Source organism: Gopherus evgoodei, chromosome 8 (genome assembly GCF_007399415.2).
Source record: "Gopherus evgoodei ecotype Sinaloan lineage chromosome 8, rGopEvg1_v1.p, whole genome shotgun sequence".
Lineage (NCBI taxonomy): Eukaryota > Metazoa > Chordata > Testudines > Testudinidae > Gopherus > Gopherus evgoodei.
Window position 1 is genome coordinate 59,005,523 of NC_044329.1, and position 14,324 is coordinate 59,019,846.

At 42.6% G+C, this 14,324-nt stretch overlaps 1 protein-coding gene across 4 annotated transcripts in view; it reads right to left on the bottom strand.

The window, feature by feature from the left end:
- Positions 1 to 4,663: 4,663 nt before the first annotated feature.
- Positions 4,664 to 14,324, bottom strand: part of TRMT1L (tRNA methyltransferase 1 like) — a 59,541-nt gene continuing 49,880 nt past the window's right edge. For all 4 annotated transcript variants that reach the window (XM_030571840.1, XM_030571839.1, XM_030571838.1 and 1 more), the window contains 5 exons: positions 9,547 to 9,625; positions 8,505 to 8,671; positions 7,653 to 7,712; positions 6,067 to 6,193; positions 4,664 to 5,967 (listed from right to left, as the gene is read on the bottom strand). In XM_030571840.1, coding sequence (XP_030427700.1) covers positions 5,643 to 5,967; positions 6,067 to 6,193; positions 7,653 to 7,712; positions 8,505 to 8,671; positions 9,547 to 9,625 — 758 coding nt within the window. In that variant the 3' untranslated portion in view covers positions 4,664 to 5,642. The remainder of the gene's footprint in view (positions 5,968 to 6,066; positions 6,194 to 7,652; positions 7,713 to 8,504; positions 8,672 to 9,546; positions 9,626 to 14,324) is intronic.

The following is a 14,324-nucleotide window of genomic DNA, read 5'->3' on the forward strand; positions in this document are numbered from 1 at the left end:
TGACAGGGCAGGAGGCCGTGCCTCCTCACTGTGTCTCAAGCGAGTGCAGCTCCTAGCTAGTGAATCCACCCTGGTGATTAATCCAAGCAGCACTCCTCAATCAGGGCAGCGAGCAGTTACCAGGCTTGGCTGACAATCAGACCAGGCCTTAATTAGTCTCTCAGTCCCAGTCCCTCAATCAGGGCAATTCACAGGTTATAGCTCAGGCTGAGTCCATGCGATACACTCAGCAGTTCAGGGTGGGGAATAAGCTCTCAACTGTGAGCGACAGCAAATGTGCCTGGCGCCATAGCTTTGGCGGGTGCCAGACCAATTCAGGCCTCCTGGTTTCTTAGTGGGGAGATGGCCACCTTCCACAGGTGAGGTGGCTGGGGTAGGGGATGCAGACCCTCCCTCTTCACTGCATCCCAGCCCAGGGCCTTATTAGTGGTGGGGTAGTTCGCCATTAGGCCAGTGGGAATCTGCCCGCAACATGCTGGCCAGTTCACGATAATTCCACAGCTGAACCTATTTGGCGTCCCTGGGCTCCTTCCTACCCTCCCCAGTTTGGGGCACCTGGTTTCTGGGGTCATCCTTGGTCTCTCCGGGATAAACAGCCAATGGCAGCCCTGGCAGTTCATCGGCATTGCTGGTCTCCAGTAATTCAAGTAACTCCTGTGGTCGGGCAACTGTCTTTCAGCTCTGGGCCCTGGCAGCAAGGAAGAAACATCCTGCACCTTTGGCAGCTCTCCCTCTGAGCTGGCCAGAGGGAGGCTGGCCTCTTACAGGCCAGCTTCCTGTCCCGCCCCTCTGCTTCTGGTGGGGTGGCCGCATGTGGCCTGGTTCTGCCCACCAGGGAGTGATCTTAGGTCTTTCCCCTTCTGACAGGGCAGGAGGCCACACCTCCACGCTACAACCCACCTTATTTCATTTAGCCAACATTTCCTTAGTTTGCTTAAGAGAATGTTTATGTGAGACTGTGTCAAAAGCCTTACTAAAATCAAGATATCCTGTCTACAAGTTTCCTGCATTAATTAGACCAGTAACCCTATCATAGGCCACGTCTACACTACAGCATAAAATCGAAATTATTAAAACCGGTTTTATAAAACTGGTTTTATAAAATCGATTTTACGTGTCCACACTAGGGCACATTAATTCGGTGGTGTGCGTCCATGGTCCTAGGCTACCATCGATTTCCGGAGCGGTGCACTCTGGGTAGCTCAGTAAAAGAATGAGACCAATAACTTCGATTTCCGTCCACACTAATCCTAAATCGATATAGTAATATCGATTTTAGGGTTACTCCTCTCGTTGGGGAGGAGTACAGAAATAGATTTTAACAGCCCTTAAAATCGATTTAAAGTGCCTTGTAGTGTGGACGGGTACAACGTTAAATCGATTTAACGCTGTTTAAATCGATTTAACGCTGTAGTGTGGACCAGGCCAAAGAAGGAAATTAGTTTTGCTTTTGTTCTTGACAAATCCAATATTGGCATATATTTATAACCCTATTATTTTTTTTGGAGCTTACAAATTAATCATTTTGTTCTAGGTATCACCATTAGATTGACTGGCCTATGGTTTCCCACGTCCTCTTGTTCCCCTTTTTAAAGATAGGTATTATGTTTCTCCTTCTCTAGTCCTCTGGGATCTCACATATCCTCCATAAGTTTTCAAAGATAATTGCTAATGGTTCTGTGATTGTTTCAGCTACTTCAAGTGCTCTAGTGTGAATTTCATCAGGTCCTGCCAACTTGAGTACATTTTAACTTAAGCCAGGCCTACACTATCGCTTATCTCAGTGTAAACATGCGGGACTCTCCCTTGCGGCGCCTCCTGCTGGTTGTCTCTGGGAATTCTCTCTCCAGTTGTTCGAGCGCCCTCTGCAGGCTGGTGTCCCACTACCACTTGGCCTCTGTGTCCCTCCCGGACCCAGTGCCTTGTTGTCTGGGGTGCAGCCCCCTGGCAGTATCCCCCCCCAGTCTGGGTCTCCCCCTCCCAGGAGAACCCCCACCCACTATCTCCACTTCGCCTCTGTCATAGCTACTGCTTAGGCTCCATCTAGTCATTGGGGCAGACTGCAGTATAAGCCACTCATCACAGGCAAAGCGGTTTGGACCTGTTGCCTCTGGCTGCCCCTGCAACCGCTTACCAGGCAAGCGCTCCCCATCTCCCTTGGCCTTTCCCCAGCTCTGCAGCACTCGATACCTGGTTAACCTCCCTGCAGCCAGGCCCTTCTCTCTCTGAACACAGAGACTCTTGAGCTCCTGGCTCCCCGCCTCTTATGTAGGGTCAGCTGAGGCCTGATTGGGCATGGCCCAGCTGCAGGTGCTTTCCCTGCCACAGCGCTCTCCCAGGGCTGTTTTAAGCCCTTCAGGGCAGGAGCGTGGTAACCACCCTGCTACAGTCAGCAACATTTATGTTGCTCATAGGTGTCGCTCAGCTGTGCCACTGTTGAGTGGTACAGCTGTGCTTCTAAGCTCACAAGTGTAGACATGACCTTATTCTTTAATCTGTTCCTTCCCTAGTTTGGTTTGGGTTTCTTCCCCCATGTTAATAGTGTGTTAAGTATCTGATCACACATTACATTTTTAGTAAAGCCTGGAGCAAAATGTACATTAAACACCTCGGCTTTCTTGATGCTGTCAGTTATTAGTTTACCATCCTTAAGTAGAGGACCCACACTTTCCTTGGTCTTTTTCTTGCTCCTCATGTATTTATAGAACCTCTTTTTATTGCCTTTTATTTCTTTTGTTAGGTGTAATTCATTTTGTGCTTTAGCCTTTCTGATTTTGTCCTCCATGCTTGTACTGGTCCTTTGTATTCATTTTGCATTCATGTTTCCACTTTTTGCAGGATTCCTTTTTGATTTTCTGATTCTGATGGAGCCATATTGGCTTCTTACTATTTTTCCTATAGTATGAGGATAATTTGCTGTTGGCCTTTAATCTTGTATCTGTGAGCAACTGCCAACTTTCTCAAACTCTTTTCCCTTAAATTTTCTTATGTACCAGTTCTCTGAATTTGGAAGAGTTCCACACTAACAGAGAAACATTGTCAAAGTCCATTTTTTGAAGTCCATTGCCCATATTCTGCTGTTCTTACTCATTCTTTTCCGTAGAAACATGAAATCTATCATTTTGTGATCACATTCACCCATTGCCTTCAATCTTCAGATTTGCAACCAATTCCTCCGTTAGTCAGAATCAAGTCGATAATGGCTAGCCCTGGTAACTTACTCCACCTCCTTAAACAAAAAGTTGCCCCAATACACTTTAAGAACTTACTGGACATTTGTGTTTTGCTGTATTATTTTTTCATGAATACATACAACTGAAAGCTAATTTGTACTTCTGAGACTTGCTGAACCATGACGGCAAGTTAAACTAAAGATTATGCATTAAGGAGCTAGTTGACTACATGCCAGATTTGCCTCAGCAACAAGATTTGGATATTGAGTGTTAAGATAAAGGTATACACAACCTGTTCTCCTAATCTCTGCAGTTAGTCAACTTTAAAATCACATTTCTGCCTGAAATTGGTTTCAATTCAGTGTTGGATTGCTTTAACTGAAACATTAGAAACTTTTTGTATTTTGTCAGTTTGTTTGCTTTGCATTTGACAACTTCCTGGTTTGTCAGTTTCACTATATGGTCAAGTTGCTCTGTTGGTGTGAGACTCTTCCACAGCAATAAAGAATAAAAACAAGAATGAGGTCTGAACGCTCCCTAAGGCCAGTATTTAGTTAAAAGGACACTCAAATTGAAACTCTGTCAACTTAAAAAAAATTGAGCTAAGTAATTCCAGTTTCTACATCTGCTGTACAGACCTCCTGTCAATTTTCATGGATTTTTCTTTTTCCTGTGATGTTTTTATGTGAACTTTAGCATGAAGTAAGTGGTACTATGTGGAAGATTTCTCTAGTGCCAACACTGAAATTGCTTTTTCTCCAGCACCAGTAAGTCATGCATGAAACTCTCCCTCTGTGTTCCCAGTCCTATTAGACTAGTTCATGCACACACTACTAGTGCTTATTTTGTGGATTTCTGAAGATTTTTCTTCTATAAGTCAAATAGCTACATGACTAGAGAGTCTTACAGCTTGGCAGAGCCTGAAAGTGCTACATATCACAAATACCCTATCTTGTAGAACTGAGTGGCATAGAATGGCTGAGAAGGAAGTGATAGAGTGGTTCTATGACAGGACTGGGGCCGCAGCGGCTGTGAAAACCTATATCTGAAGGCGTGTCTGTACTTTGCTGGTGTAGCTATGCTGGCAGAACCCCATAGGGGAGATGTAGCATAAACTGACATGACAGGAGGAGTTCTGCTGGTACAGCTAAGCCACCAGAAAAACTCTTCTGGCTACATACTTATATCTACATGGGGGGAGTTTCCTTTGGCACACCTACATTGGCTTTTAGGGGTTATGATTTTTCCCCCCTCAGTCTCCTAGCCAATACATAGTTATGCCACCAAAACTTTGTAGACTAAGCCTGAATCTAAAATTATTAACCCTGCTGAATGGAAGATCCTGTTTTAAACGCAGTATAAGACAGTTGTTCCTAGATCAGAACTAGTGAATGACAGAAGTTTTGGACCAAACTCTTCATTCTAACAGTTGGAAAAAGCCACACTAAAATGAACCTCATGATTTTATGGCTAAAGTAATATCATATGTATTTTAAAAGGAATATAATATATGACTATTTATTAAATGTGTTTTTTCAACCTGTACCACAAGAGATGGTTTTAATAGTGAAAAGAACCTGTTTATGTACAAATTTAATCATTGACTTGTAAAAGGAATCTCACAAGCAGGTTAAATTAGATAACTGCCAGCTAACTGACTAGAGTTCAGATGTATTGACTTAATCATCAAATAGTACCAGTGACAATTTAAATGCAGGATGAGTTAAATCCTGGTGAATTAATTCTTTGCCACTCAGTCCTCTCTCCCCAATAGCTTACCAGCTTTCTCCTTTATTACCAGCAGGTAATTGTTGTTTGTTTTGTTCAAAGTAGCTAATTCACCTGAAATATATAGCTATATAGCACTAAAGATAAAAAATCAAATAGCAAAGAGTTTAATTTCATTCCTGATCCACTTGCATTTAGATCTTTGCTTTTAGGTAAAAGTTAAGTTTGCTACCTAAGGACATAATTGTACCTATTTAAAATATTCTGGCTTGCTTAAATTTAATACCACATTTTATAGTGCAACATTTTTGGTGTCTTACAGACTTGACCTGTTGCTGAACTCTAACCAATCAAGCTGCAGGCACGATGGCCCATTTCATACTTAGGTTATGCTCTAGCTACACTTACGGAAATGCTTAAGACTTCTGGCCCCATCGCTTATCCACTGTACTGGAAATTGCACTAGGAGTTTTGAATAAGGCTTTTCGAAGAGCTGGGGGTAGTCACAAAATGCCAGTGTTTAAAAGAAAGACAAGAGCATAAAAGTCAATACCCTCTACAGTTTCTTTCTCCACTCTAATTGTAACTTGACCATATGTATTGTGATCAATTACAAGTTCTTCTGTGTAATTCTAAAACGTCTCCCACACATTAAAATAACTGGCAACCCAAGCTTTCAAAACCAGTTCTGTAGATTGGTTTACATGAGTAGGGCTTAGTTGCAAATCTCAAATTAACACATTATTTGCATTCATCAGCAGTAAAGTTATCGTTGTAGCTGTCTTTCGTGAATGAGAGACTGCCTTCTGATTTATCATCTTCTGTGAACTCCATGTCTCCTGACGTGTCAGCTACAGCAGTGTGGACATTGTCTTCTGCCTGGGCATCTTCAGTGGACTGGAGAGGACCTTCTGCCTGCCCCCCAGTGTACGTGGGAGTGCTGTACTTCACAAGGATAGATTTAAACTGTGCCAAGGGTGCATTTGTGCGAACTCCCATGGGATCAAAATGGGTTCGGCTTACTCTATACCCAGCTTGGGACAGATACTGTAAAAACTTGTTTAACCTGAAAAAATTATAGACAAAGTTATTACTGGTTAGTTGGTTTCTACCCAGATTACACACTGATTTTGTTTGACATCAGAAACTGGAACTTGATCCTTACTTTGGCATGTTCATTCCTTTGATACTGTGTCTATGGATATTATAGTAAAATGCAGGGTGCTCAGCATTGCTTTCGGACTTCTGTCTTTTTCCTATGTTTCTACTCATTTCATTACTTTTCCTTTTACCTGAAACACAGAAATGCTCATTAGGGGCAAGATCCAAAATGTAGTTCTTCAACCTCTGCCTAACTCTGTAGCCATCTAAAAAAAACAATTACTGAGTTGATTCAGTCCAGGCAGCTGGGTGCCTCAAACTAATATTCCCCTGCTTATCTGGCAGGTGCTCTCAGAAGCCAGCTACTGGATCAGGCCCCACAAAAAACATGGAAGACGATGGTGCCATCTTGGAACCACTGCTTTAGCCCAATGGCTTGAGCCCTCATCTGGGATGTGGGAGACCTGGGTTTAATTCTTCCCCCCCTCATCTGATATGAAGAAGAGATTTGAACTCTGGTCTGTCTCCACCCTGGAGAGTGCCATAACCACTGTACTAGGGAGTGTTTTGAGGCAGATCTTTCTTCTGTTGAAACTGTTCCACTGTATATAATTAACATGTATTGGGCCAGAGTAACCCACTGGGTACATGGGAGAGCCATGTTACAGCATCCTCCGGCTCCAGTACATATTTATTCATATATAGTGGAACAACTTCAGCAGGAGAAAACAGAAAGCCCGGTGGTTGGGGTACTATCCTTAGAGCGGGGAGACCACAGCTGAAGTCTCGATATCAGTGAGAGGTCTCCAGTAGGGTGGGTGAGTGCTCTTAGCACTCGGCTAATTTATATACATTTGACCAGAGCTCTTGTAGCACTTAGCAGTGATGCCACCCAGCACCCAGTGTGTGTGAGAGAAAGGTGCATAAACCCTTTCTTGCAGCCTTCAGGAGCGGGTTCATGGCTTTGAATCCCGAGTGGAAGGATGCACCTTCCAGCCCAAGAGTTAGGCACATAAGTCCCTCTGAGGAGCAGGACTTGCCCTTCTCCTGGGCATTTTGTAGTGGCTATCTTAGGCAGCTCAGTGAGCTGGATTTTGTGGATTCCTAACTCTCCCCCGCATTGTATATGGAGCCCAGCTCAGAGCTGTGGATTTCACTAAGCAGTAGAGTACCTAAGTGATAAGCGTTGCAATGCTTAATGTTTAAGACCCCTGTGTGAAACTCACCCTAGACCTCTATTGCTTTTCTGTAGGTAGCATTCCTGGCTTAGACTGATTGAACTAAAGCTACAACTATACCACTTCTGGGGGGGAAAAACCCTCATTCCTTACAAGCTGAAGGGACCTGAAATCTAGTCTAGTTTAACAGATAATTTTAAAGGTTTCTATAACTCACTTCCATAGGAGCCAAGGGCTGCACAGATAAACTAGACTTGCAAGAATGGCTTTTTGTCTTTTCCAGCAAATACTATTTTGGGTAAAGATAAAATATTTTTTAAATTTCATTAATCTTCACTGGAGGTGAACCACTGAGCACATTTGTTTAAAACAAACAAAAAAAAACCCCAGAAAACCCACCCCACCCCTCCTTCACTGACTGTGGTTATCTGCTAGCACAAACCACAAGAGGTGTGATGGATGAACTACATACCTTGTACCACATAGTAGTCAGCAGCAGCATCTGGTGTTTTAATAAAGACACCACATTCTTCTAGAATACAAAAGTCAAAATTAAATCCGAAGTGTGACAAAACAATGTTTTAAATAGATTTTATTTTGCTGCCTTATAAAAGGATCCACAAAAATTTGAAAGGGGAAAACCCCAAACTTTCTAGACAAAGTAAAAGGTGTAAAAACGATAGCAGCAAAAGGATAGGTAATGGGTTATGGAAACTTTCACTAAACACTTATCAGTTTGAATCTGGCATAGGACAATATTCAAGTAAAATTACTATATGATTTATCTGAAGTGAGGTGGTAGCCTCTAGTCTGTTCTTATTAGAATAGAATCCCACTATAGACTGCCATCTCAATCACCCCTCCAATTGGCTGTAGAGAAGCCCAGGATTGACTGATCATGAAGAGCAGAGTCCCGTCTCACTAAGAGGGGAGGAACTTCCCCCCTTAGGGCTGTAGTACGAAGGCTAGTATATATGGGAAGGTTCTGCTACTGCTGCCTGTTTTGTGAATAAATTGGACTACAGTACTGTCAGCATGGCACCTTGTATCAGCACTAGTTTCCTTAACATAGGATTTTTCCATACTGGTTGAAGTCTAGCACCCTGTCTCGAGCAGGCCTTAACAGCAGAGATTTAAAGAGTATGACAAAATCCCCATAACATGGCAAGACTATTTTCCCATGCTTTGTGAGAGGGAATAGGTTCCTGACCTTCTTTTAACAGGCACTGCTACAGTTACTTTTGCTCAAGAAATTTTCAATTCGTTTTAGAAATTTAAAAATCCCATGTGTTTTTTTTGTAAGCAACTTGCCATTTTATCTCACCTTGTTTGTTCTGACTGGCAGGACCATGGATTGAAAACTGTTTTAGAGTTGTACACTCTGCTTCACAGATTAATGTCTTCACAAGTGGCTGAATCTCATCCAAGCCGTGCTGAACAGCTTCAAACAGCATTCTTCTGAGGAATCCAGTGTTAAAGAGGGACCCTGACCTGGACAGTGCAATAGAATACCAGTGAAAATAAGGAGACTGGTGTATAACAAAGTATTTTGATTTACAGCAAAAGGCCTTTGCTCCTTTAGAAGTGGTTTCCACAAACTGAGTAGCTGGTGAACTATACTTATATTAACAGAGTACATAAATTGTGATACAATTAACATTATTTTTGTTTTAGGTAGTGGCAGTTCAGAGTCATGGCTTGAAAGCCAAGAGCTCATGAGTGTTAATCCCAGTTCTGCTATTGATTTAGTGTGTCAACTTGGGCAAAGTCACTTCATCTCATTTCCCCATGTGTAAAATGGGAATGATACCCATATCACAAGGATGCACTGTCAAAATCAAGGTGTGTCCTAATAGTATTTGGAAATAGTAAAAGCAGAGCTAGTGCTAAGGATTAGTTCTGTTTCTATACTCTAGTTCTGAAATGCTCACATTTTAAATTTCACTATTCTTTCAATCCAAAACTCAAGGATAAACACCACTGCTGATTACCATCAAACAGTTCAAGTTATTTAATAGTACTGGAAGTGCATAGGTATTAAGAAATTATGTAAGTTAGTTATCAGTTACAGTTCAATGTACACTAGTTCTCTGGTCCCAAAACATCAAGCTACTTAGCCAGATTCTCCTGTGCAGTGTAATTGTTTTAATATCTCCAAGATGTGAAATTGAAAGCTAGTTCACTATTGTTTATTTAGTAAACTCACTGTTTGTTGTCTACCTGTTTGACTAGGAAAACTCATTTTCTTATTACTCAGCTCTCCATTAAATAACCAGCTGCCAAATCCAGCTCAGTTGCTAGATATAAATTTACTGCTGTACGAACAAACAAGCTTTCACTTTTGTTACGCTGTGTGTTGTACATACCACAAAGGACCAAGCTCTACTGCTGTCTTCCCAGGCATACTGCCATGGCAGTCACAAGGTAGTTGCCGGTAAGGGTTTTCTGTAACAGAAAACAGAATTAAGTGATTTCGAAATACATTCTATAGAACTCACTTTAACAAACAAAATGAAAGATGTTTTAGATACTAGAAATATTGCACCCAATAAGAAGTAATTCTGCCTTAGAGGCATTTAATAGGACAAGCAACATCAGAACCCAAAATACACAAACAACTGTAAAAATGCCTGTGATGCCAACTTTTATTAATGTTGTCACAAGTTATTCCCTCTGGTGTCTGCTGGAATCTAATGAGGGGCATTGTAACTTTTTAGTTACTTTTTAATTAAAATAAAACAAAACCAGAGCTCCATATTACTTGGTATGTGTTTTAAATAACTCCTTCTAGCTACTGCATTAGAACTTTCCACTGCAAAAACAAATTTAAACTAAAAAAGCTTTTCAAGGAAAAGTGTATTATGCAAAAAATTGTTAAAAATTATGGCTGCATATGTGCACAACATTCAGTTGAATCGTAGGATTTTCATGACAGCCATAGCTCAGCTCCCTTGCACATACATAGTAGGTTGAAGGACTCTAAATGCTGTTAATTTGTGCATTTAAAATCTCAGCCATAACACTGTACCTATGCAGGTGACAATTTTATTTCTGTTAAGAAAATGTGATACTTATTGCAGTCTAATGCTCGTATAGCCAAGAAATGCATCATTGTCTTAAGGAGAAGTGTCAATACCTTAACAGCCCAAGGCATCGGGCACTTTAGTTACAATGAGAAATAAGATACGATTAGACATTCAAATAAGATACAGATAAACAACTCTGGAGCGTCACAAATCAATACATTCTCAAATTGCAGAATCATCTTGCATGCACTACCTGTAAACACCAAATTGTTCTTAAAAATATTTCAAATATGCTAAAGGCACTTGTCTTCATTAGGAACTAAATATTTGATTTATCTGAAGTTTGAGTAGTAAAGATCTTTGGAAAAATACTCAGTGAATTTTTTTTTTTTAACATGTCAAAACCATGGCAGAATTTTTGTTAACACCCATTTTTCCTAACCTTACATCTCCAACAAAACTACCAACCACCACCGGTGGGGTAGAGAAGCAGTATGAGAAATTTCAGAGTAATTTTCCAGAAAGTTTTAAGACAAATGCACATTTCGATTTTTGTCTAAATCATGACCGGTCTAAATTACCAAAGTACCATATTCATGTTCTATGTAGAAAAAGGATCCTTGACTAGAGGGAAGATATGAATTAGTCATTTTAGATATTTGACACAATAGGATAGGAAAAACACAAATGGCTTTGAATAGGTGGATGATATGCAAAACAACTGCTAAAAATACTCTGATGGATAGACCCAATTGTTTCAAAAGACAGCAGATAGTAGGAATAGAAAACTCCAAGGGTTCAAAGTAGCTCTGAATGGACTATAATGAAAAATGCTTTCACTTCAGCTCTGTAAGTCAGTCCTGTGGAAACCTTTCTGCTCTGGATTAGAATGTCTTGTACTCCTTTGCTCCTTTCCTCAGCTTAGTCAGCTAATCTCCATGCTGTCAGAGGCAGAAACACTGGATCCAAAGACACAAGCCCCCGGGTCTGTAAAATGATGGCTTGGAAGTGGTAGAAGAGTATGGAGGGATAAGTGCATCAGAAGTTGGAGTACCAGAACTGATATCCCCAGGCCATTATCAACTGGACCTTGTCCTTTGTCATCTTCCTGAGGACTCTGGGAAATAACAGGGATGGGGTTAAAGGAACCCTTTCTGATCAGCAATCCATCTTCCCAAGGAGCAAAAAAACAGCAGATTGTCATGAGGAGGGATGGGGTAGGCCATTGCTAAAGGAGGGGAGAACAGGGTACAGATCCTTGAAAATCAGTCCAAGATTCTTGATATTAGTATCAATCCTTCTCTCCTTAACCAGAAGAAGAATGTGCGCTTTCAGTAGATGGAGGGCATCTCTGCTTCTGGAAAGACAGACTCTTGGAAGAGTCTGGAGCCATCTGGTGGTATGAGTGAGACAAGGAAGGTCTCTGGCTCCAGAAGGGTAGAAGCCTTTCTTACTACTTGCTCAGAGCTGGGGTATAAAGTTCTAAGGATCAACTTGAAATAATTCAGAAAGGCTAATTTCTTGTTCATTGTTGAGTTTAAAACATCACGGCCCTCTTAGGTTGACCTACTGTAATCATAGCCCTGAACTCATCTCTGGAGTCCAGGGGTAGCTGCTTGGCAAACTGAAAGATTGTATCCCACTGTATCACATTCTGCCAACAGAGCCTGGTAACTGACTATACAGAACTGTAGACTGGCTGAGTATATTTTTCTTCCAAAAAAGAGTTTTGATTCCTTATACCAGGGGTGGATTTCACAGTAAGATGCTGTTTAGATTTTTCATGAGCCACTGCCACTACCAATGATGCCAGGGCAGAGTGGAAAAATTAGTTGAACCCCTTAGGGGGAAAATGACTTCCTAGACGTGGCTGAAATGGAGGCTAGGGTCTACCAGAGATCCCTGATCAGTGCAAGAATGGCCTCATTAATGGGCATTGCTAAATGGCCCTAAGGGAACAGATGAAGAATATTGAATAACAGGGATGTTCCTGGGCTATTTCCAATGGAATCTCCAAAGTATTAGCCACTCTTTTAAGAGGTTCCTGCAAGTCCTTGAAGCCATCACTAGTGGAAGATGCTGATGGTGTAAAACTATTTCATCTGGTGAAGATGAAATACACATGAAAAAAACTCATCCTCATACTTTTCCAGGAGATATGCATTATCATTCTGAGAGTCCTGGCTCAATTTGTGAAGACAACCCTTCTGTGGCAGGTATACCACCTGAGAAGGTTCTCCAAAAGAAGCCAACTTGTTCCTACATCTGGATAAGGAAAAGAAAATGGGTTTTGAGATTTACAGGGAGCCAGTATGGCCAGGATTGCATTCCATAAGGAAAGGATATATGATGCAACAGAGGTAGAATCCAAGAAGCTTATGGTCTTCAGAAGCACATCTTCTGTGATTACAAGAACTTCTCCCAGTGTCCCTCTCAGGAACACATCTTGGAGAAGGAAAAGATAACCTAGGAGAAGGGCTTCTATGCCCCCAAGATGCTGATGATGATTATGCCAACAAGTAGCACTTCTCTACAGGAGGTGCAGATCTCTGGCTATGTCTACACTACGAGATAATTTTGAATTAACATAAATCGGTTTTATAAAACAGATATTATAAAGTCGATTGCACGCAGCCACACTAGGCACATTAATTTGGCAGTGTGCGTCCATGGTCCGAGGCTAGCATCGATTTCCGGAGCGTTGCACTGTGGGTAGCTATTCCGTAGCTATCCCATAGTTCTGGCAGTCTCCCCTGCCCCTTGGAATTCTGGGTTTAGATCCCAGTGCCTGATGGGGGAAAAATCATTGTCGCGGGTGGTTCTGGGTACAGCCTCACCCCTCCCTTCGTGAAAGCAGCAGAAAACCATTTCGCGCCTTTTTTCCTGGGTGAACTGAGCAAACGCCATAGCACAGCAAGCATGGACCCTGCTCAGATCAACAGCGCAATTGTGGACATTGTAAACACCTCACGCATTCTCGTGCTGTCTATGGTGAACCATGAACTGCAAAGACAGGCAAGGAGGAGGCAGCTACGGCAGCGCGGCAACAAGAGTGATGAGGACATGGACAATGAATTCTCTCTAACCGCAGGCCCCTGCGCTTTGGAGCTCCTGCTGGTAATGGGGGAGGTTCTACCCATTGAACGCCGATTTTGGGCCTGGGAAACAAGCACAGACTGGTGGGACCGCATAGTTTTGCAGGTGTGGGACGATTCGCAGTGGCTGCGAAACTTTCGCATGCGTAAGAGCACTTTTTGAACTTTGTGACTTGCTTTCCTCTGCCCTGAAATACCAGAATACCAAGATGAGAGCAGCCCTCACAGTGGAGAAGCGAGTGGCAATAGCCCTCTGGAAGCTTGCAACGCCAGAGAGCTACCAGTCAGTCGGGAATCAATTTGGAGTGGGAAAATCTACTGTGGGGGCTGCTGTGATGCAAGTAGCCAAAGCAATCATTAAGCTGCTGCTACGAAAGGTGGTGACTCTGGGAAATGTGCAGGTCATAGTGGATGGCTTTGCTGCAATGGGATTCCCTAACTGTGGAGGGGCGATATATGGAACCCATATCCCTATCTTGGCACCGGAGCACGAGGGCACCCAGTACATAAACCGCAAGGGGTACTTTTCAATGGTGCTGCAAGCACTAGTGGATCACAAGGGACGTTTCACCAACATCCACGTGGGATGGCCAGGAAGGGTTCATGACGCTCGCATCTTCAGAAGCACTACTCTATTTAAACAGCTGCAGCAAGGGACTTACTTCCCAGACCAGAAAATAACAGTTGGGGATGTTGAAATGCCTGTAGTTATCCTGGGTGACCCAGCCTACCCCTTGATGCCATGGCTCATGAAGCCATACACAGGCACCCTGGACAGTGGTCAGGAGCTGTTCAACTACAGGCTGAACAAGTGCAGGATGGTGGTAGAATGTGCATTTGGCCGTTTAAAGGCTTGCTGGCGCACATTACTCACTCGCTCAGACCTCAGCCAAACCAATGTCCCCTTTGTTATTGCTGCTTGCTGTGTGCTCCACAATCTCTGTGAGAGTAAGGGGGAGACCTTTATGGCAAGGGTGGGAGGCTGAGGCAAATCACCTGGCCGCTGATTACGCGCAGCCAGAC